The 25,085-nt window shown below is 42.3% G+C and overlaps 1 protein-coding gene across 3 annotated transcripts in view; it reads right to left on the reverse strand.

Moving 5' to 3' along the window:
• Positions 1-25,005, reverse strand: part of KIN (Kin17 DNA and RNA binding protein) — a 43,237-nt gene extending 18,232 nt beyond the window's left edge. For all 3 annotated transcript variants that reach the window (XM_050804627.1, XM_050804625.1, XM_050804624.1), the window contains exons 1-8: positions 24,803-25,005; positions 19,621-19,715; positions 13,087-13,130; positions 12,879-13,001; positions 11,665-11,846; positions 8,586-8,634; positions 7,672-7,732; positions 2,154-2,283 (exon numbers count right to left, since the gene is read on the reverse strand). In XM_050804627.1, coding sequence (XP_050660584.1) covers positions 2,154-2,283; positions 7,672-7,732; positions 8,586-8,634; positions 11,665-11,846; positions 12,879-13,001; positions 13,087-13,130; positions 19,621-19,715; positions 24,803-24,916 — 798 coding nt within the window. In that variant the 5' untranslated portion in view covers positions 24,917-25,005. The remainder of the gene's footprint in view (positions 1-2,153; positions 2,284-7,671; positions 7,733-8,585; positions 8,635-11,664; positions 11,847-12,878; positions 13,002-13,086; positions 13,131-19,620; positions 19,716-24,802) is intronic.
• Positions 25,006-25,085: the final 80 nt, after the last annotated feature.

Here is a 25,085-nt window from a genome sequence, read left to right on the forward strand (position 1 = left end):
TCACCCACTTTCTCCCATGTGACTGTCAGGAGCTGGAAAAGAGGCCACGTTTTCATGCAGTAAAATCGTAACGCATGGATCAGTGTGGCACAGCATGGGTAAGCATACAGCCTGGTAGCAAACAGGGGGCTCCTTGTTCGAAAATGACAGTAAAGTTCATGAATGAAAGGGAAGAAAAATACCACCAAGAGGTAAATAACTGAGAGTGACCAAAAGAAAAGAGTGCTGTCTGGCTGTTTTGGCGAAAATATCCAATCCTTTTCTTTCTCAACTACTTACAGTTAACCCTAAGTACCAATTTTCAATGGGATCAAACAATGGAATAATCCCTTGGTTGATTCGAAACCTCATTTTAGGCTGGGCACGGTGGCTCACGGCTGTAATCCCAACACTTTGGGAGGCCGAGGTGGGAGGATCACGAGGTCAGGAGTTTGAGATTAGCCTGGCCAACACAGTGAAACCCCATCTCTACTAAAAGTACAAAAATTAGCCAGGCATGGTGGTGCACGCCTGTAGTCCCAGACACAAGAATTGCCTGAACCTGTGAGGCGGAGGCTGCAGTGAGCCGAGGTCACATTGCTGCACTCCAGCCTGGGTCACCGAGTCACACTCCATCTCAAAAAAGAAAAAAAACTCATTTTAAATCCTTCAACTTTTCAACAATGTTCTAAAATTAGTATTCATTATATTCAAAGAAGGTTGAAGGCTTTCCATTTTACTTTGAATAAAATTAAATTTAAAAATTCCCTGTCACAGCGTGCAAGACCTCTGTGGTGTTGGCCCTCCTGGCTCTCTGACCTCAAACGCCACCATGTGCTTGCTGCACTCCAGTCCTGTAGGCCTTTCCTTCAGATGCTTGATCGTTCCTGTCTAGGCACGGTTCACAGGATCTCTCCCCAGGCCCTACTCTCATACCTCCTTGGCACTCAGCATTTTGTGATCATTCACTGGCGCACTGCTGAACAGCTCTGTTGTTAGAAGGAAAGCTCCATGACTAACAAGGACTGTTTTTCTTTCTACTTACAGACCCGGAGCCTTGCACAAAGTGCAGCATATAATAGGGACTCAGTTTCATAGTATATTCATCTTATATTTTACTTGAAGTTTTTTAGATCATCCTGCATGGTGTGAGGACTAGGAACAGAGAAGACTGAACAGCCAGCCGGGGGCAGTGGCTCACACCTTGTAATCCCAGCACTTTGGGAGGCCGAGGCGAGTGGATCACCTGAGGCCAGGAGTTCAAGATCAGCCTGGCCAGCATAGTGAAATCCTGCCTCTATAAAAAATGTAAAAAATTAGCCAGGCATGGTGGCAGGTGCCTGTCATCCCAGTGACTCCGGAGGCTGAGGCAGGAGAATCTCTTGAACCTGGGAGGTGGAGGCTGCAGTGAACCGAGATTGTGCAACTGCACTCTGACCTGGGCGACAGAGAGAGACTCTGTCTCAACAACAACAACAACAACAAAAAAAACATGTCACAGGTTTCTCTTGCTAGCTAGGAGGTGCTAAGTGGAATTCACAGTCAACAGGAGAGTAGCAGTTGAAGGAGGGAGGCCAACCACGGAGGACTCCAATTTCTAATTGAATTCTACTGACCCTAACTACACAGGGAGTTTCAAAGACAGCACCTGAGGCATAAAAGGAAACTATAGGCAGGGCATGGTGGCTCACACTTGTAATCCTAGCATTTGGGAGGTCAAGGTGGGTGGATGACTTGAGGTCAGGAGTTCGAGATCAGCCTGGCCAACATGGTGAAACCCCATCTCTACTAAAAATACAAAACCTAGCCAGGTGTGGTGGTGGACGACTGCAATCCCAGCTACTCGGGAGGCTGAGCCAGGAGAATCATTTGAACCTGGGAGGCAGAGGTTGCAGTGAGCCGAGACCATGCCACTGCACTCCAGCCTGGGCAACAGAGCAAGACTCCGTCTCAAAAAAATAAAAAATAAATAAATAAATAAATAAATAAATAAATAAATAAATAAACCTATTTAGAGGGGCTCCAACTCCGGTTCAGGGAACTGTATGCAGTGAGGTCACTATTCCCTAGTCCGTATATGATAATTTTCCTAATTTTCTATTAATCTAATAAATGGTGAAATGATTAATTTTCCTTGGGTTCTAAGGTGTCCATATGGAGTCCATAAACTGTACCTCCATGATTTCATCCAGTGCAGATTTCTTTTTCTTCTTTTCTTTGGACTGAGCTGAGCTCTGGGCAGATTCTTTTCGTTTCACTGATGCTGAACTTCCTATTGCCTTCAGTGCACTCGGTCCCAGAGTACTGATGAACAGGAGAATCATGCTTGTTACCAAGAACTGTACACAGACGAATGCTTTACGATGCGCAAAATTCACAATATAGAATAAATGTGTGACATGATTAATTTACAGGAGATGAGTGAAAACCACGGAGTACCTGTCCACATCTCTTCCAGAACTCTCAGCACCGGGTGAGCATTTAACCCATGCTGCCTTTAACTCTCTATACCTTCTCCTCACTCCTTCAGTCAGTGCTCCTATACTTTACATAGTAAAATGATGGTAGTGAGCTTAGGCTTTGGTGTTGAGGCAGATTAGGGTTTGAGGCTACCTCTATTAGGACCTGGGGTAATTCACTTTCCTAAGCCTCAAATCTTCATCTATAAATGAAGATAATAACATGACCCAACTCCTAACTCAAATGCAATAATTAAATGACATGTTTTCAAATGACCGATTTAAGTCTAGCATGTTACTCTCAGTTCTGGTTTTGTAAAGCAAAATTCCAACATGTTACTTAAAAATTTTTAAGTGCTCCCAACTGCCCAGAGTTGACAATGTAAATCCTTTTTTTTTTTTTTTTTTTCTGAGATGGAGTCTCACTCTGTTGCACAGGCTGAAGTGCAGTGGCATGATCTCGGCTCATTGCAACCTCCACCTCCCAGGTTCAAGCAATTCTCGTGCCTCAGCCTCCCAAGTAGCTGGGATTACAGGCTCGCACCACCATGCTGGGCTAATTTTTGTATTTTTAGTAGAGACGGGGTTCCACCTGCCTTGTCCTCCCAAAGTGCTAGGATTACAGGCATGAGCATGAGCCACTGGCCTGGCTGACAGTGTAAATTCTAAATTCTTTACTGCCAATATACAATTGTCACCACTGGCCTCAGAATACCATTCTAGTCACCTTCCCTGACCTTCTATGTACACCAGTCACTAAGAACAATTTGCTATTGACTGAACCATGCCCTATGCTTTGAGCCTCTGAAAATTTGCACATGCCTTGTTTTATACCTAAAATAATCTCTCCTTTTATCCCCATTTGTTAAAATTCTTTAAGGTCCGTTCTTCCTGAGGGTTCTTGGATCTTGCAGTGTTTTGAACTGCCACAGTGCCTTGTGGCATGCATCACACTGCACCTTGTGCGATCATCATTTGTATGTATGACTCCTCTCTTGCAGCAGGGAGGAACCATCTATTTTTTTCTACAAAGTAGCAGTAACTATCTTGTAACTCACATAAAATAGATGCTCCATTAATATTTGCTGATCAAATGACTTTTACCCATCTAATCATTTAATGTGTCATATTTACAAAAGATGAAGCAAAGGATAAATATTTATACAAAGCTACCATGGAGCTCACCAAGAAAAAAAAATATACGATTAGTAGAGAATAGATTTATTATTTTCCTTTATTTGGACTTTAAAAAAGATACATTTAAAGGTAGCATTAGATTGATGAACTGCTGGGTTACTTTAAGTTTGAAGTCAACTAAAACCCCTACATCTTTTCTCAATGGAGAATTGTAGGTCAGGACTCTGTCACTCTGTTTTTATGGGAGTTGTTTCCTCTTTACCTAACTGTCAGGCTTTCCATTTACCTTTGTGAAATTTTACTTACTGGGTTTTGACCTGTAATTCAACCCACCAAACATATATTTAAACTCTGATTCTATTACTGAACGCATTTCGCAGGGTGTGACAACTATAAATAATGGACATGGGTTTTGCACAGGCCAAGTCCATGTAAAGATAAGCTCTTCAACTTTCTACTTAAATGTTCTTTAGATTTAAGTATACTTTGAACAAGGGATCCAGGGATAATTCAGATCATAATCAACCACAATATGTCTACAAAATAGGCACTAATAACCCTAGCAAAAGAGGAGTTAGGATTAAGTGGTTATTTTTGGCTTGAGTGATTACCACTTCCTCGTCTCATGTTCACAAACCACCTATTTCCTATCGTAATCTGTTTGAAATGCTCGTTAATCTATTATTTTCTGAAGATTTTTCTCCACTTAAAAAAATATATATTTACTTATTTTTCTGCCTTCTGGCTCCTCTACCAATCTCCATGATTACTCAGAGGTTCTCAACAGTGAGTCCCCAAATATTAATACATCTATAAATTATTTCAGTATTTTGGTGTTAATCTCAGCTTAGACACTTGAGTTTATTTAAGGCTATTATTTACTCTTCTTAAAACTGAACTGGGCTGGCGTGGTGGTTCATGCCTGTAATCCCAGCACTTTGGGAGGCTGAGGTGGGTGGATCATTTGAAGTCAGGAGTTTGAGACCAGCCTGACCAACATGGTGAAACCCAGTTTCTATTAAAAATATACAAAAATTAGCCGAGCATGGTGACGCATGCCTGTCCTCCCAGCTACTCGGGAGGCTGAGGCAGGAGAATCTCTTGAACTTGGAAGGCAGAGGCTATGGTGAGCTGAGATCATACCATTGTGCTCCAGCCTGGGCAAAAAGAGCAAAACTCTGTCTCAAAGAAAAAAAAAGAAAAAGAAAATTTACTCAGCATCATTAAATGCTTAGAATGCGACAATAATGGGGGAAAAAAGACGACAAGAAGAGCCCAGCAAGATCTCAGGGTGAAGTGGGAAAACAGATGTAAAGGGCATTCCAGGAAGGGGAATAGCAGATACAAAGGCAAGAAAGGGTGAGACTCCAGGCTCATTTAGGAAAGCACAAATCAGTGGGCACAGCTGAGTGAAAACGGCAGGAGACACACAGGATCACAAAAGTCACTTAATAGTATGTAAAAAAATTCAAGGTCATCTCAGAGATGCCGAAACCAAGAGACGTTAAGAAATGAGTGACATGGTAAGAGCTAAAGTTTAGAAAGGTCCTTTTGCTGGCAATATCAAGATTCCATTAGAAGGGTGAGAGACTGAGACGGGGTAAGGCAGAGTTAAAATAAAATCAAGGCAAGATATGAATATGAACAGATAGAAAATGGAAAGTAAGGCTCCTTGAACGGCCCTCATTTTTGCTTTCAGTAACTAGAGAGAATTCCGGCCCTTCTCAAAGGAGATAAGCCCAAAGAAGAAACGGAAATGAAAATCAAGTAAACTTTTTCAACCAATAACGGGGCTCATTTTCGTGCCTCAACATAGCCTAAAATGTCCACTTTGATATCTACATCATTTAGTTTATTCTAGGTTTTAGATATATAAGAGATATAAATCCACAGGAGAATGAATCCCAAACTATATTATGTACGATAATCTCAGAGAAAAAAAAATCAGATGTCTTTCAGTTGTATTATCTATGACACTACTTACATACTTATATTGTTCCTTATTCATGGACTCATGTCACAACATCTTAACTTATCAAATAAATTATCAAAATTGGTCAAATAAAACAAATCTTTTTTCTAATATCAAGGCGTGGCATAGGGGTACAGCAGGCTGAATAGACCCCAAAAATATCAGGTCCTTATCCCTGAAACCTATCAATGTTACCTTATCTAAGAAAAGGGTCTTTGCAAATGAGATTAAGTTAAAGATCTTAAGATGAGGAGCTTGGCCTGGATTATCAGGGTGGACCCTAACTGCAATCTTCCTTTTCTTGTAAGAGCAAGGTAGAGGGAGATTTGACACCTGGAGGAAAAGGCGATGTGAGGATGGGGCAAAGAGACATTTGACGATGCTGCTCTTAAATACTGGAGAGATGCAACCATGAGCCAAGTAATGCCAGTGGCCAACAGAGCTGGAAAAGGCAAGGGACAGATTCTTCCCCAGAGCACAGCCGGCAGGCAGGCTCCTTGATTTCAATCCAGTGATGCTGATTCGGAATCTGACCTCCAGAGAGAGAATATATTTCTGTTGTTTTAAGCCACCCAGTTTGTGGTAATCTGTTACAGCGACCATAGAAAACTAATACAAGGGAGGTCAATTTGGGGAACATTGGAACCCATTTTAACATCTATCTACATCTAGGAGTAACACATAATTCAAAAGAACACACAGAAATGCATAACGTTCTAAAACAATAAGGCATGTGTGTTATATTTGAGCCTATCTTCCAGGTCATATCATGCCAATGTTAGACAATTCTTCCGGAATGTACCCAGATGTAGAACCCAAATAACCAATTTCTTGATTATATCTAATGTAGGTGTTAATTTTGAAATATTATTTTGACCAAAGTTAAGACATCTGGCAAATCATTTTAAAGCTGATCTATACTGCTGATTCAGCCTATCTATCTCCTTCCATACTCCTAGCCGCTTATTCAATAGTGTAAATAAACAATGACCTATAAACAAACCTGAAAAACTTAGATCTTAAAAAAAAACATGTAAAGTACTAAGTAACATAGAAAATATCACCCAGTTTAAAAGCAAATTCCAGTAGATACTAGTCCTTGACTATCTTGTCTTACTCATCTTTTTTAACCTCCATGACAAAACTGAATGTACTGCATGTCAGAAATAGTGAATAAAGATTTGGTGAAAGAATACATTAAAAATTGCAAGAGAAGTAATGTAGAAAGTAGGTAGAACTACCTGACCACATGCTATGCCAGGTTTTGGCAAACAACAGCCTAAAGGCCAAATGCCAGCTGCCACCTGCCACCAGCTTTTGTAAATAAATTTACTGGAACCCAGCCATGCTCAGTTCCTTCATGCGCTGTCCACGGCTGCTTTCTCACTACGACAGCAGAGTTCAGTTATGGTGACAAAGACATCTGGCCAAAAAAGCCTAAAATATTTACTGTGCGTCTCTTTACAGAAAAAGTTTGCTGACCCCTACCCTGTGCTAGACCATCTAGAAGGGCAGGTAATGATTACTGAGTGTTTCCTGGTATATTTACACTGTACTGGAGGCTAAGGAGAAAGGTTGATAATCTCTATTCTCAGAAAACTCACAGTGCAGCAAGCGAAAGAAAAATGCATACCCAGCTAACATTTAAACTGTGGCAAGTGGGCTAAGACAGGAAAATAAACAGTTTTATATAGCAAACAAGGAACTGTTAAATGGAGGATTCATGGAGAAGCAAGTTTATTCATGTGAAACATATAATCAAAATGAGGCTTTCCTCACAAAACAGAATCATCTGATCACAGGCAAATAGGAAAAGAACAGTTGCTAGCTGGGCACAGTAGGGTGTGACTGTAATCCCAGCTATTGATACCTGGGAGGCTGAGGCAGGAAGATCACCTTGAGCCCAGGAGTTCAAGGCCAGCCTGGGCAACATAGCAAGACCCTATCTCTTAAAAAAAAAAAAAGAACAATTGACAGGAAAACAGTGCAACCAACAAAAACCAAAAAAAGGTGAAAACTACAACTACAATTAGAAAAAAAAGATTCACAATACTTTAAAATGCAGTAACCAATATTTCACAAAAATCCTAAAGTGTTAAGATATCCATGAATGATGCAGCTCACCTTGACTTGGAAGACGTTGCTCCGGATGAACTGCATGCTCCTTTACTCAAATTAAACGTGACTAGAAGAAAAAAATGTTATTCCACATGTACATTTCAGGAAAATCATAATAAAACTTCTCAGATACTACAAAGTGTTCACAGAGGATCTCAGGGACATTTTCAATAAACGAGAGCTAAAATGTTCCTATGCGGAGACCACATATTCCTGTAAAACGTCCCAGACTGACAATCATAGAACAGGAGGAACCTTGCACGCCATGTCACCGTGGCAGACCACACAGGCACTTCCCTGCTCTACCCCATTTCCCCTGGGGAACAGTACTCCAATTCTGTTTAGGTCTCCATACCTCTTGCCTGTGGCTCGGGGGACACAACACCATTTTCATCTCTGGGGTAAATTCTGATTGTCTATACCAATCAACATAATCCCAGTGACTGCTTTTTGGGTGGACGTGTGACACAGTTCTGGCCAATGACATCTGAAAGGAAATCTATTGAAGGGAGGAGTGTTTTCTTGGAAAAGTATCCTTGCTCCTAACAGGATTCTAGAAGAGCATCCAGAGATGCTCTCTGCCACCCTCACGACAATGCAGAGTCTGCATGTGATGGCTGGCGTGTTGGCAGCTACCTTGTGTCCATACAGCATGTAGAACCTTACCTCTGAGATTCTTATTATGGCAAGATATTTCCTTATTGTTTAAGCTAACTGTAGTCAATTTTGTTACTTGCAGCTTCAGTTAGCCTATCTAATTAATTCATTAGTATTATCTTTTCATTAAATCAATAAGAATAATGTAACTCAGACAGATTGGATGTCTTACTCCCAGATATGTTGACAAGTTGCATTTTTGACAAAACCAATATAAAAGCATCTATGTTTAAAAAAAGAAAGAAAAGAAAAAATAAAACTACCTTTCTCTTCATCATTTTCTCTGCTTAATTCCGTAAAAGTAGGGGCCTCCTAAAAAAAAGAAAGTTTTAAGGTTTTGGTGTACAGTGCATTTACTATCACCATTCAATAGGCCTAAATTATGACTTGCTACCTGTGTTGCCAGGCAGCTCTAACACGCAAGTGATTAAGATCCTAATGAAGAAATTACATGCTTTTGGCCGGATGTGGTGGCTCATGCCTGTAATCCCAGCACTTTGGGAAGCTGAGGTGGGCAGATCACGAGGTCAGGAGTTTGAGACCAGTCTGGCCAATGTAGTGAAACCCTGTCTCTACTAAAAATACACAAAAAATTAGCTGGGCATGGTGGTGTGCACCTGTAATCCCAGCTACTCAGGAGGCTGAGGCAGGAGAATCACATGAACCTGGGAGGCGGAGGTTGCAGTGAGCCAAGATTGTGCCACTGCACTCCAGCCTGGGCAACAGAATGAGACTCTGTCTCAAAAAAAAAAAAAAAAAAAAAAAAAAAAAAAAAAGAAAAGAAAAGAAAAAGAAAAAGAAATTACATGTTTTTGGCCCAGTACGGTGGCTCACGCCTGTAATCCTAACACTTTGGGAGGCCAAGGCAGGTGGATCAACTGAGGTCAGACATTCGAGACGAGCCTGGCCAACATGGTGAAACTCTGTCTCTACTAAAAATACAAAAATTTAGCCGGGTATGATGGCGGGCGCTTGTAATGCCAGCTACTCAGGAGGCTGAGCCAGGAGATCGCCTGAACCCAGGGGGTGAGTGTTGCAGTGAGCTGAGATCGCGCCACTTCACTCCAGACTGGGCGAAAGAGTGAGATGAGCCTGGCCAACTTGGTGAAACCCCGTCTCTACTAAAAATAATTAGCCGGGTGTGGTGGTGGGCGCCTGTAATCCCAGCTACTTGGGAGTCTGAGGCAGGAGAATCGCTTGAACCTGGGAGGTGGAGGTTGCAGTGAGCCGAGATCGTGCCGCTGCACTCTCCAGCCTGGGTGACAGAGCAAGATGCTGTCTCAAAAAAAAATCAAAAAACAAAAAACGAAAGAAATTACATGCTTTGGCTGGGCATGGTGGCTCATGCCTGTAATCCCAGCACCTTGGCAGGCCAAGCTCAGGCAGGAGGAATGCTTGAGGCCAGGAGTTGGAGGCCAGCCTGGATAACATAGCAAGAACCCCCATCTCTACAAAAAAAAAAAAAAAAAAAATTAGCCAGGCATGGTGGTGCATGTCTATAGTCCCAGTTACTCATATGAAGCAACAGGTTCACTTGAGCACCAGAGGTCAAGGGTGCAGTGAGCTGTAATCACGCCACTGCATTCCAATCTGGTGACAGAGAGACACAGTCTCTCAAAAAAAATTAGAACTTACATCCTTTGCAAATATTATCCAATTGAGAATTATTCTAAATACCAAAAAGTAGCTTTTCTGTACCAAACGGCAGAGGTTTACCTATATTCTTATTTCTATTACAACTTAAACAGGAAATAACAAAAATATAAGGCAATAAACTTTAGGAAAAGCAAAAACTTTTTTTTTTTAAAGTCTGTTCAAGAACAGACTAAACTAATGAATAATCAATAGTGGTATATTGGAACAATGGTTACTTCTGGGAGATGGGGTATTAATCGGCAATGAGCATGAGGAAACCCTCTGGGATACTAGAAAAGTCCTATATCTTTATCTGGGTGGTGCTTCCACACGTTATCTGTCACTCTTTCTACACACATATATTTGTAAGAGTTCAGTGAACTGTACACATAAGATTAATGCACCTCATACACTTTAATCAATGTATGTTAGAGCTCAATAAACAGTTCAAAAACCACTCAGTTTCACATACACACCAGGCTATATTTGCCTGCTCACACACAAGTGTTAGAATATAAGCCACAGAAGGCTGGGCGTGGTGGCTCATGCCAGTAATCTCAGCATTTTGGGAGGCTGAGGAGGGGGGGATCACCTGAGGTCACGAGTTTGAGACCAACCTGGCCAACATGGCGAAACCCCGTCTCTATTAAAAATGCAAAAAATTAGCCCAGCGTGGTGGTTTATGCCTGTCGTCCCAGCTACTTGGGAGGCTGAGACACAAGAATCACTTGAACCCACAAGGCGGGGGTTGCAGTGAGCTGAAATTGCGCCACCGCACTCCAGCCTGCGTGACAGAGTGAGACTCCGTCTCAAAAAAAAAAAAAAACAAAAGTAAGCCACAGGAGAGAGTTTTTTGTACCTTTTGTTCACTGAGTATTCCCTACACCTATAAGAATCCTGGCACAGTGGAGGCGCTGACAAATATATGTTGAAATAAATGCCTCAACCTAGTTATTCTAACACCTCAGTTCCTTCCCTCCCCATTCATCTGGCTTGCACCCACTGATTCTTCAAGACTCCTGGGCACTGAGGTTGTATCCACCCTCAAATACCCTATCGTCCCCAGGCCAGAGTAAACATTGCTTCTCTATGTTTCCACACGCTGCGTTTACCTCCAGTACTGAATTAATTATAATCAGTTGAAATGATCTGTGTATATGTCTTCTCATTAGGTAGCGTCTCTATTGAGATATAGGGAAATTGAGGTTTGGAGAGACTACGTAATTATACAAGATTATGAAGTTAGTAAGTCAAATGTGCTCTTGACACCAGGCTGGTTCTCCTCTTAGTTAAGGAACAGTGCGCACAGAAACTTGATTCAATGCTGAAAAAACACAAGCTGGCCGGGTGTGGTGGCTCATGTCTGTAATCCTGTCACTTTGGGAGGCTGAGGCGGGCAGATCACCTGAGGTCAGGAGTTGGAGACCAGCCTGACCAAGATGGTGAAACCCTGTCTCTACTAAAAATATAAAAATTAACTGGGCATGGTGGCGGCGCCTATAGTCCCAGCTACTCAGGAGGCTGAGGCAGGGGAATTGCTTGAACCCGGGAGGCAGAGGTTGCAGTGAGCTGAGATTGTGCCACTGCACTCCAGCCTGGGTAACAGAGCAAGACTCCGTCTCAAAAAACAAAAAAAACAAAAAACCAAGCCATTGTGCTTCTTTAGACCTTTGGACATTGCTTCTCAGGATGATATTGCTTGCCCACCTGTTCCTTCCCTTCCAGGCCTCTTCTCACTTGTTCTTCAATAAATTTGGCAGTTTTTTCTTCATCATCAAGGTCCTGCTTTTTCTTTTTCTCCAGTTCCAGTTGCCGGCGAATAGTTTCTGGGTCCCTGTCTATGTACTGAATATACCAGCCCTTTGGTGTCTCATCCACTTTGCACAAGCCTTAAAAAAACAGCCGCCACTATAAATTAGCATACAATCAAAGCAAAACATAAATATGAATGTGTTTCATCGCTGCATATTTATTCATTCAAATACACTCAAATCAGGCCGAGCACTGTGGCTTACACATGTAATCTCAGCACTTTAGGAGGCTGACACAGGTGGATCACTTGAGGTCAGGAACTCAAGACCAGCCTGGCCAACATGGTGAAACCCCGTCTCTACTAAAAATACAAAAATTAGCTGGGCGTGGTGGCACACACCTGTAATCCCAGCTACTCAGGAGGTTGAGGCAGGAGAATAGCTTGAACCTGGGAGGTGGAGATTGCAGTGAGCTGAGATCGCGCCACTGCACTCCAGCTTGGGCAACAGAGTGAGACTCAAGTCTCAAAAACAAAACAGAACACCAAATATACTAAAATACATGCAAATACACAAATTCATGCAGCAAATGGGATTTTCCATATTTATATTTAATGAAATTTAGATACTATATATGGATTCAACCAACTGTGGGTGAGAAATATTCAAAAAAAGAAAAACGAATGGTTGCATCTGTACTGAACATGCACAGACATTTTTTCCTTCTCATTTTTCCCTAACAATAGAGTATAAAAACTATTTACATTGTATTAAATACTGCAAGAAATCTAGAGATGATTTAAAGTACGAGGGAGGATGTATATAGGTTATACGCAAGTACTATATCATTTTATTTTATATAAGGGACTTGAGTATCTGTGAATTCTGGTTATCAGCAAGGCGTCCTGGACCCAATCCCCGATGGATACCGAGAGACAACTGTATTATCTTGCATAGTGTTTATTCAATTCTATCTAAGTATTTAATATCCAATGGTTATATGATGTTCTATTAACTTAAGGCAGAAATTATGCTCCCAAAATGGAATCAAGTAACATGATGAATAAGCAAAACATTGACCCAATTTTTTTTCTTTTCTTATCCCAAACATCTCATCCTACAAAGATTAGAAATGGGAAAGAAAAAGCAACTTTGAAATCTCATTCTTACCTTCTCTGCCCAGCCACTTAGTAAAATCGGTCAGAGTTTCCCACTGAGTTGCATTCATATGGATGTGCTCTCGGTGGCTGATGTACTCATTGTAGACAATGTTGTTGTGGACCCTTTTAGTGCCTGAGAACAAAATACGACACTGATGATCCTCAGAAGATTATGCGATTTATAAAGTTATTATTTGCACAATACTTAAAATATTTACCAAAGCGTCTCCTGAGAAGTTCTAAAAAGTCATTTCGGAATTCCCTAATAAAGAAAGAAAGGAAAGCATTAAGGTAATTTCTACAAACATAAAGCATAATCTTTCTGAAATTTAAGCAGTAATATAGTTTTTTGTTTTTGTTTTCTTGCAGATGGAGTCTCGTTCTTGTCACCCAAGCTGGAGTGCAATGGCACAATCATGATCTCAGCTCACTGCAACCTCCACTTCCCAGGTTCAAGTGATTTCTCTTGCCTCAGCCTCCCAAATATCTGGGATTACAGTGGTCTACCATCACGCCCGGCTAATTTTTTTTTTTTAATTTTTTAGTAGAGATGGGGTTTCACCATGTTGGACAGGCTGGTCTCAAACTCCTGGCCTCAGGTGATCCACCTGCCTCAGCCTCCCAAGTTGCTGGGATTACAGGCATGAGCCACTACATCCAGCCAGTATAGTTTTAATGCCCAAACGATATATGAAACATCTACATGAATATGGCTATGAACCTTTAAAAACTGATCAAGGAAAGAACTCCAAAAGATTACAGCTTTTAAGGATTAAGTTAAAAGACAGTTTGGAGTTGAAATGTTTTGTCTTGGTAAAGCAGTCATAGAAAAAGTTACCACGTACCTTCGGAATGGTTCCTTCATGAAGTCTGTTAGTGCCACTGATGGTGGCATAATGACCCCAGTCTATCTATGATAACAAAACTGCCCTGATTCCACGTGAAATTGGCACTTAATATGTGGCTCTGAGCTGGGTACACTGTAGTAAGTGCTAGATAAACCTAGGTGAATAAGACATAAATCTTAACTTTCAAGGAGGTTACAATCTAGCAGAACCAATCATAATGAAAAAGAAACGTAACAAAATATCATTGAAAGAGTCACAGGAGACGCCCAGAGGTGATTTTATTGTGGGCGGTGAAGGATAAGTAGAACCCTAGAGGTGAACTGCAAGAGAAAGTTCTTTCCAGCTGGCAAAGAAACATGAAAGCCTCACATATCTGAGAAATGGCTTAATTTGACTAAAATTTATGGCTGATAAAAATCAGAGTGAGAGGGAGGGTAGAGTAGAATAAGGGAGATGATGTGGCTGGAAAACCAAAATAAGGTTTGGCTAATTTTTGAAGTACCTTGAATGTCACGCGAAAGAGGCTGAGTTTTGTGCAGTCAATAGAAAAGCATTAAATAATTTTGTTTGGGCCGGGTGCGATGGCTCATACCTGTAATCCCAGGACTTTGGGAGGTTGAGACAGGAGGATCACTTGAGCCCAGGAGTTTGAGACCAGCCTGGGCAACAAAGTGAGACACTATCTCTAAACAAAAAAAATTTAAAAATTAGCCAGGTGTGGTGGCGTGCATCTATGTTCCCAGCTACATGGCAAGATGAAGCAGGAGGATTGCCTGAGCCCAGGAGGTCAAGGCTGTAGTAAGCCATGACTATGCCACAGAACAAGACCCTGTCTTAAAAAAAAAAAAAAAAAAAAAGGCTCAACACGTTGGCTCATGCCTGTAATCCCAGCACTTTGGGAGGCTGAGGTGGGCGGATCACGAGGAGGTCAGGAGATCGAGACCATCCTGGCTAACACGGTGAAACCCCATTTCTACTAAAAATACAAAAAATTAGCCGGGTGTGGTGGCGGGTGCCTGTAGTCACAGCTACTCGGGAGGCTGAGGCAGGAGAATCACGTGAACCCGGGAGGCAGAGGTTGCAGTGAGCGGAGATCATGACATTGTACTCCAGCCTAGGGGACAGAGTGAGACTCTGTCTCAAAAAAATATATATATAAATATATATATACACACACGTATATATATACACACACACGTATATATATACACACACACACATATATATACATACACACATATATATAGTATTAAAAATTTTTAAATATATTTTTAAAACTTTGGAGAAATGTGTTAAAATCTGGTAGACAGCAGAGAACAATAATTCTCAAATTGTGGCCTCTAGACCAGCAGCATCAGCCGCTGAGAACTTGACAGAAACTAAAAGACCCCAGCCCTGCCCCAGACTGACTGCCTCAGAAGTTGGGTGACTCTGATGCACTCAGCAGTTTGTGAATCACTGGTATAAAACATGTACAGAAGGGGCTGAAGCTGCAGGCTGGGCGACCAGTGAGAACCTCACTAAAATACTTCAGGTGAGAGATGCAGAGAACTACTGCTAGGCCAGTGAGAATGGAAAGGACATAGTATAAAGGACGTTGTGCAGGACAACTGACAAATGGAAATTCCAAGAGGACTTGTGGTTTACAGCTGAGGAGGGTGGGAGATGGCTATTCGCCAGCACAGAAGAAGAAGTAGGTTTGGCTGGGTGAGGTGGCTGACACTTGTAATCCCAGCACTTTGGGAGGCTGAGGAGGGAAGATCGCTTGAGCCTAGGAGTTCAAGACCAGCCAGGGCAACAGTGGTGAGGCCTGATTTCTGCTAAACAAAAAAAAAGTAGCCAGGCCTGTAGTCCCAGCTACTTGAGTGGTTGAGGTGAGAGGATCACTTAAGCCAGAGAGATAGAGGCTGCAGTGAGCTATGATTGTACCACCATGCTCCAGCCTGGACAAAAGACAGGTGCTTAGCCCAGCACTTTGGGAGGCTGAGGCGGGTGGATCACAAGGTCAGGAGTTCAAGATCAGCCTGACCAACATGGTGAAACCCCTTCTCTACTAAAAATACAAAAATTAGCTAGGTGCAGTGGCACGTGCCTGTAATCTCAGCTACTCAGGAGGCTGAGGCAAGAGAACCGCTTAAACTGGGAGGCGGAGGTTGTGGTGAGCCGAGATTGTGCCACTGCACTCCAGCCTGGGTGACAGAGTGAGACTCCATCCCCCTTCTCCCTGCCCCTCAAACAAAAAAAAAAAAAAGAAAGAAAGTTGTGTGGAGAGAATACTGAGTTCAACTTCAGAAACGTTAACTTTGACACAGCCTTCAGAAACAGATTAGATCACCCAGGAAGGGAAAAAAAATCTGTAACTCAAAAGCAGATGTTAGGAATAAACATCAAGATTTCGGAATCATTTGGACAGAAAGGTAACAGTTAAAAGAATAACGGGACTCCAGGAGACCGTGTGCAGCGGGGTGAGAAGGAGTCACGTGGGCATCTGGAAGAACTTCCCTGTATGAGGAGCTAGAGAGGAACGGGGTTGATGAAGAAAGATGCACAGTGGGAGTAGGAGCAGGAAAACTATGAAAGAATGAAAGACAGGGGTGTCAGTGAAGAGGTAAGAAGAAAGATCAAGGATGATGAAGATGGAAAAGGCGTGAGGGACTCTTCAGGCCCCGAAGGGGCGGAAGTCAGTCTCCAGGGGACCGGGGAGTGAACAGGAGTGGAGAGGAGGGCACTGGGTGGAGCTGGCTCTTGCCAAAACGGTGCTTTCCAGCACAGCACATGCACCACATGCCACTCGAGATGGTTTGAGGTGGTTCACAGATAAACAACTGTCGCCTCTGTCACCGTGTTATCTGCACTGATGGTATAAAAGCCATGGAGGGAAAGCTCGCTGGCAGCTTAGCAAAGTCAAGGCAGCAAGCAGTGAGCCCAAACCACGCTAGCGGTCAAAGCGTTCTTTACCATCATACACTTGCAGTCAGAATTAGGACTGTATCAAATGTCAGCCCTCCAGTTCACGTCTAACGCTGTGTGTCAGGAAATGAAATTTATGAATGAACCACTTCTGCTGCTGAACAACAGCTGGCCTGAGAAAAGCACATGGTGAGCTGTGAGCTGAAATGTCTTTTTCATGGAACAACGTTTTTATTTGAAATAATACCTGATATATACACTACCATTATTCCAAATTGAGTATTTGGCAAACAGTTTCTAAAAAATAAAGTGTGTCTGTCACATTAAAGGAAACAACTGACAGTATTTGTTGCCAATGATAAAATCTGAACTCTCAAACTAGTATCTGCCACTGTGAGGCTGACATAATTCCCAATACTTTTTTTTTTTTTTTTTTTTTTTTTTTTTGAGGCGGAGTCTTCACTCTGTCGCCCAGGCTGGAGTGCAGTGGCACCATCTCGGCTCACTGCAAGCTCCGCCTCCCAGGTTCGCGCCATTCTCCTGCCTCAGCCTCCGGAGTAGCTGGGACTACAGGCGCCCGCCACTGTGCCCGGCTAATTTTTTGTATTTTAGTAGAGACGGGGTTTCACCGTGTTAGCCAGGATGGTCTCGATCTCCTGACCTCGTGATCCGCCCACCTCGGCCTCCCAAAGTGCAGGGATTACAGGCGTGAGCCACCGCGCCCGGCCTAATTCCCAATACTTTTAAAGATGTTTCTGATGACTTCAGTGTTGACATTAATGAATGATTTTATGACACTGTTTGATAAAATCTGTCACCATTGGGAAGATCTATGAAAGTTAGTGAAATGATAAGTTTTAAAATGACCAGTGCATGTTACAAAATCATGCATGGGGTATAAGAGTCACTCAAAATCAAAGACAACCCATGGATTTTAATGTAACAGAGTACAAAAGGTTCACTGACCTGGTTTCAGAGTCCCCACTGGAACTAATCTTTAAGACACTGCCATGCATTGTGTTCTGATGTAGTATCAAGGAAGAAAATTATCTGAAAATATTATTAAAATACTCCCCCTGCTTCCAACTACATATCTATGTAAAGGCTGGATTTTTCTTTCTTCCTTACTAGACTGTGAACTCAAGGGCTGGATTTTCTTTCTGTGCTTCAATCAAAACATTTCCCAACAGACTAAATGCAGACGGAGATTCAAGAATTCAACTGGCCTCTATTAGGTGAGACATTGAAGAGATTTGCAAAGATGTAAAACAATGCATGTTTTAAAATTTAGAAGATGTACTTGTTTTTCATTAAAAACATTATTAACTTTAACACATAAGTGTATTATTTTTAAAAATTAATTTATGGCTGGGCACGGTGGCTCACGCCTGTAATCCCAGCACTTTGGGATGCTGAGGCGGGTGGATCACCTGAGGTCAGGAGTTCAAGACCAACATGGCCAACATGCCGAAACCCTTTCTCTCTTAAAAATATAAAAAATTGGCCAGGCGCGGTGGCTCAAGCCTGTAATCCCAGCACTTTGGGAGGCTGAGGCGGGCGGATCACGAGGTCAGGAGATCGAGACCATCCTGGCTGACACGGTGAAACCCCGTCTCTACTAAAAAATACAAAAAACTAGCCAGGCGAGGTGGCGGGCGCCTGTAGTCCCAGCTACTGGGGAGGCTAAGGCAGGAGAATTGCGTGAACCCGGGAGGCGGAGCCTGCAGTGAGCTGAGATCCGGCCACTGCACTCCAGCCTGGGCGGCAGAGCGAGACTCCGTCTCAAAAAAAAAACTAAATAAAATAAATAAATAAATAAAAAATTAGCCGGGCATGGTGGTGCATGCCTGTAATCCCAGCTACAGCTACTTGGGAGGCCGAGGCAGGAGAATCGCTTGAACCCAGGAGGCAGAGGTTGCAGTGAGCCAAGATCATGCCACTGCACTCCAGCCTGGGCAATAAGAGTGAAACTCTGTCTCAATAATTTATAAACCAATTTTTTAAAAAAAACTTGTTTTGATTTCTATGTGTTGATACATATAACCCACATAAACAGAAGTTCTTGGGGTCTTCAATATTTTTTATAAGTATAATGGGGTCCTAGGACCAAAATGTCTAGAAGTTTGGAAAGAAAGAGATGGTAACAAGCAAAGAGATGGTTATCAATGGTAATTGTAAAAACAGCTAATCTGAATTGAATATAGGCACTCTTCTAAGCACTCATAAAATATTAATTCATTGACCTTCATATAAACTCTATGAAGGATCAGCAATACTTAGAAGAGGCTGCTATTTTTAGTGCCAATTTTTTTTTTTTTTTTTTTGAGACGGAGCCTTGCTGTGTCGCCCAGGCTGGAGCGCAGTGGTGCAATCTCAGCTCACTGCAACCTCTGCCTCCCGGGTTCAAGCAATTCTCCTGCCGCAGCCTCCTGAGTAGCTGGGATTACAGGCGTCCACCACCACGTCAGGCTAATTTTTGTATTTTTAGTAGAGATGGGGTTTCATCATCTTGGCCACACTGGTCTTGAACTCCTGACCTTGTGATCCATCCGCCTTGGCCTCCCAAAGTGCTGGGATTACAGGTGTGAGCCACCTCGCCTGGCTTTTTAGCACCATTTTAGAGATGAGGAGAATAAACCACAGGAAAACGTAAGTAGGTCATCCAAAGGCATACAGTTTTTAAATGGAGAAGGATTTGAGTTTGGGAAGTCTGAACGCAGAACCTATGTTCTTTGTCACAAGTGTGTTAGAATGAAAGACAGCTTCATATATTTGAAGTGGAAGAAAGGAAAAACTAAGTTGTGAGAAATAATTTTGTAACAGTCTTAAGAGTATGATTAATTTTCAAGAGAAGATAAAAACTAAGCATAGAGAGAATACAGTTATGTTAACATATAAGAAATAATAGAACTTCCAATATTTAAAATATTAACCATCTATTAAGTGTTCAACTGAATAAAGCTTATAAGATAAAGAGTTCTTTGAGTTACTTACTCTGAAAAATAATCCATAAACTGCTGAGGATTTTCTGAAGCCAGCAATAGTTGTCTCTGATGAGATTCGGACATACAATGACACTTAAAGCCATTCTATAAAAAATGTAAAAGTAATAAATTCTGATTTAGGTCATCAAAATGGGCTCTAAATAGAAGTATTTAGTTAAAACCCAAAAAGTCTGCTCTTTGATGATAAATTAAAAAATAATCAAATCACTAGCTGTAACTACTCTATCAGGTTTTCAAAAAAATTTTTTATGGAGCTGAGCTTTCAACTCTGCTAATCAAAGAATAATCCTTGCGATCAAAGAGACAGCAAAAGACTGCTGTAGAAAACAGACATTAATAAGAAACATACCAGGCACAGAAACAGAAGAGAGATTCCAGTTTTTAGACTTAAGTTAACCAATTCTTATTGAGCACCTACTTTATACAAAGTGTCAGACAAGTGCTTAAAAGAGTAAAATGGGTCATTAGTGAATTTCCAACACAGAAACTACTTTCGCTCACTTTCCTCTACTTCAGCTCATTATCCAAAAGACATTGCTGCATATTATATTAACCTTGTTAAACATCTGTACCTTCTTAAAATGACTGGAAAAAAACATGCAAGTTTTGACTTAGTATCTCCTGTCCTTCATATTTGAACCTCATTCTTCACTAGTAATAGAAACGAAAAATGTGCCTTTCTTCTATTCCCTATCTCTAACTGAAGCACAATCACCCAAGCCAGGAAACCAGATAACATCCTAGATTCCTTCCTCTCTCTTTTTTTTTTTGAGACGGAGTTTCGCTCTTTTTGCCCAGGCTGGAGTGCAATGGCGCGATCTCAGCTCACCACAACCTCTGCCTCCCGGGTTCAAGTGATTCTCCTGCCTCAGCCTCTCGAGTAGCTGGAATTACAGGCATGCGTCACCATGCCTGGCTAATTTTTGTATTTTTAGTAGAGACGGGGTTTCTCCATGTTGGTCAGGCTGGTTTTGAACTCCCGACCTCAGGTGATCCACCTGCCTCGGCCTCCCAAAGTGCTGGGATTACAGGCGTGAACCACCGCGCCCGGCCCCTTCTCTTTCTACCTTCAATTTAATAGGAAGTCTATTCAGCTTCTTAATAACCCATATCCAGTCCCTCTGTTCAATCTCACTGACACTGTCCAGATTTCCACACTCGATTTTGCTTCAAATAGTTTCCTAATCTTTAGATCATGGACTTCTTACAATTTTTGCCTCATCTGTGCCCTATAAGAATCACAGTTATTATTTAAATTTATTTTAAAAAGAAACTTGGTATCAGCCTCATAAATTAAAAAAAAAAGTATCACTTTCTATAAACTAAGAAAAAATAAAGTGAACAAACGATAAAGTTATGAAATCCTAGAAACCCAGGAGTAGATGGGGGGGATACACTGGCTCTGACCTTCACTCTCTTCAGTCTTCCAGTATCAGGAGATAGAAGATGGGGAAGCGAAACCGTAGGGGTCACCTATCTCCCTCTCCCAGCCCACCTCCCAGGTAGGGAATTCCGGGCAATGAATAGATCTGAGGACAAATAGACACAGAAACACCGCGGGGGCCTTACTCTGAAAATTGATAATTACAAAAAAGAATTAATCCTTTACTCCTTCCCCATAAAAATTGCATCTCAGTATAACATTTAAGGATGGCCAGACACAGTGGCTCATGCCTGTAATCCCAGAACTTTAGGAGGCCAAGGCAGGAGGATTGTGTGAGCCTCCGAGTTCAAGACCAACCTGAGCAACACAACGAGACCTTCATCTCCACAAAATATTTTTTAAAAATTAGCCAGGCATGGGTGGTATGTGCCGATAGTCCCAGCTACTTGAGAGGCTGAGGCAGGAGGATTGCTTGAGGCCAGGAGTTAGAGGATGCCGTGAGCTGTGATAGAGCCACTATACTCCAGTCTGACCAAGAGTAAGACCCTGTCTCAAAAAGAAAACAATAAGTTTAAGGATAACCAAATAGCCTTAGTGGATGAGCAAAAGCTCATTTGTACAAAAGCATGGCAGCCAATCATAAATGTTAAAAAAAATTAGAAAAATAACCTCTTCGACACTCCTAATAAAATAACTGACTCAGGCAAGGATGCTAAAACACACAAGTAAAAGGATAATGGGAAACTAGATATATAGGCAGGATTTCTAAGCATTGCGCCAATACTCACTTGCTCTTACAAGGGGGAAAATATTACTTTCTAATATTATTTACAAGCTGTCACCTTTACTCAATTTAAGTACTACCAAACATTATTGGCTTCCTTATGTGATGCTATATGAAATATACAAGATCACCTATAACGAATACTATAGGCTGGGCATGGTGGCTTGAGCCTGTAATCCCAGCACTTTGGGAGGCCGAGGCAGGAGGGCTGCTTGAGTTCAGGAGCTTGAGACCAGCCTGGGCAACACGGTGAGACCCTATCTCAATACAAATAAAAAAGTTCATTAGGCATGGGTGGCATGTACCTGTGGTCCCAGCTATTTGAAAGGCTGAGACAGGAGAAGGATTGCTTGAGCTGGGAAGGTCAAGGTTGCAGTGAGCCATGATTGTGCCACTGTACTCCAGCCTGGGCTACCAATTGAGACCTTGTCTCAAAAACAAAAACAAAAACAAAAAAAAACCCAAAAAACAAAAAAAACTATATTCCTCCCCACAAGTGTTTAACCTGAAATTAATCTATCAAGATCACCTACAAAGTATTCTTTCTCCCCAAAATGTTTAACCTAACCCAATCAAAGCTTTTAGATATAATTTCCAGTTGACAGAAACTACGAGTTAGAAGGCAAAAGACAATCAGAGGAAACAAGTCAACACACATGGGATGTTACAGGACAATAGCCTGGCCTCCTCTCTTCAACAAGTCAATGTCAAGAAAAAGAAGGCTAGGTGCGGTGGCTCACGCCTGTAATCCCAGCACTTTGGGAGGCCGAGGCAGGTGAATCACCTGAGGACAGGAGTTTGAGACCAGCCTGGCCAACGTGGCAAAACCTTGCCTCTACCAAAATACAAACATTAGCCAGGCCTGGTGCCAGGTGACCGTAATCCCATCGACTTGGGAGGCTGAGGCATGAGAATCACTTGAACCTGGGGGGCAGAGGCTGCAGTGAGTGAGATCGCATCACTGCATTCCAGCCTGTGAGACAGGCAAGTCTCTGTCTGGAAAAAAAAAAAAAGAAAAAGGGGTGGAGAGAAAATGGGTTATATTCTAAATTCAGAATATAGAGAGAATTAAATTTGGAGAAAACTAAAAGTCCTAATAACTCAGAGCACAGATAACTTTTTGGGCAGTTAAACTATTTTGTGAGATTTTATAATGGTGAATACATCATTATGCATTTGTCAAAACCCATAGGATATAAAACACCAACAGTGAACCCTAATGTAAACTATGGATTCTGGATGATACTGATGTGTCAATGTAGTTTCATCCACGGTGACAAATATAACAGCCTGTTGCAGGATGCTGATAATGAGGGAGACTCGGGGGGTGGGGGTCCTAATAACCAAATCTGTAACAGTCCATGACTTTTGATTGAATCTTGATTTCAAGAAGCAGTTGGAGGACAACTGAGGAAGTGTGAATGTGTATTAGATAAAGAGGAACTTCTATTAATTTTGTTATGTTGATTACATATATTGTGGTTATATAGAAAAGAATCCTGAAATTTTAGAGATGTCTATTTAAGTATTTAGAGGTGAAATATCTTGATATTGGTAATTTACTTTAAAATATTTTTTATAAATTAAACATGGCAAGATTACTTAAAGTGTTAAGTCTGGGTGTTACTGACTGCATGTTTGCGTCCCCCCCAAAGTTCATATGTTGAACCCTAACCCCCAAGGGGATGGCATTAGGAGGTGGGCCTTTGGAGGTGACCGGGTTTAGATGAGGTCACAAGGGTAGAGCCTGCATGATGAACAGGGTGGGACCCTATCTTAAAAAAAAAAAGAGGAAGAGAAGTGTCTACTAGAGCTTGCTCTGTCTGCTTTGTGAGGATAGAGGCAGTTTCTGCAAACCAAGAAGAGGACCCTCACTAGAATCTGACCATGCCAGCACCTTGATCTTGAACTTCCCAGCCCCCGAAACTGTGAGAAATAAATTTCTGTCATTTAAACCACCCAATCTATTGCACTTTATATGGCAGTCCAAGCAGACTAAGACATTAGATAATGGATATACTGGTATTCATTAATAGAACTAAAGAGAATAACTGTATCAATGTTAGTCAGTATGAGTCCCACCTAAAATATCTCTTCCTTCACTTGTAGAAACACTGGATTAGATTATTCCAATTGCCTCAGTGTTCTTCCACCCTTACCCAATCCAGTCCGATCTTCGGAGAAAATTATGATCACATCGCTAGCCTGCACAGCATTCCATCAACCACCTCTTTAATGGGGAAAAGCGTAAATTCCATAGTGCAGCATATAAGGCTTTTCAAGATCTGCCCAGACTCCTTGAGCCACTCTATATATACTTCACTCATTTAAAACTCAACGACAATCCTACAAGTAGGTGAAATTATTATTCCCTCTTTAGAGATAAGTAAAGGAGAATATAAGTAAATAACTTGACCAAGACCACATGGTTGGTAAGTGGCCCAGCTTGACTTTAAATTTTGACAGTCTGATATATCCATAAACCAGATAAATCCATAATCTTAACCACAGTATTATTCAGTGCCCGGTACAGTGTAGGTTCTCAATAAATGCTTGCTAGATGAGTTGTGTGGAAGAGCTTAGCTCTCCTTTTTCAACTGATCCCAAAAGAGGTGTGAATCCTAACCACCCTGTTTCTCTTAAGAGCCAAGTCAAGTCAGAGCTGATGACTGTTACTGGCATTGCCCGGGCATCTAGTATTGCAGTATCCCCGCCCCTGTGAGGGCTGCAAAACCTTTTCTGATGTCGTTTCTTTGATGGTGGGGATCGGAACTAGGGAGGAATGAGGGGTCGCAGAACACAGGCTGCCCGCTGGCCCCGCGGGCTGCGGGGAGGGACGGCTCTAGTGCGCTGAGTAGTTGACTCGCCCAGTGCAGACCTCAGAAGCCTCACGACCCGGATCCCAGGAGCCCCGGCCCCGCGCCCTCAGTCCCGCGTCCAGGACCTGATCCTGGATTCCCAGGGGCCCTCCTGGGAAGACGGGGCCACTCCGAGCCCACTCACCTCGTCCCGGCACTGCTTCTGGCACATCTGGCAATACCAGCGTAGCTTCTGCAGGCCCTTGGACTTGATCCTGTTGGCGATAGCCTTGGGAGTAAGAAAATCCGACTTCCCCATGGCGACCACGGCAGCGGTCACTTTCTGGACCCTAGTGCCCAGCAAGCCGGAAACGGAACTTGGCTGGCGGCGGTGGGCGGGACAAATCCCAGCTGAGAGGCGAAAAGAGGTGGGGCCTGGGAAGACTGGGTTGCAACGCTCGCGAGACTCCTCTCGCCGTAGCGCGAGG

This window comes from Macaca thibetana, chromosome 9 (assembly GCF_024542745.1).
Source record: "Macaca thibetana thibetana isolate TM-01 chromosome 9, ASM2454274v1, whole genome shotgun sequence".
Lineage (NCBI taxonomy): Eukaryota > Metazoa > Chordata > Mammalia > Primates > Cercopithecidae > Macaca > Macaca thibetana.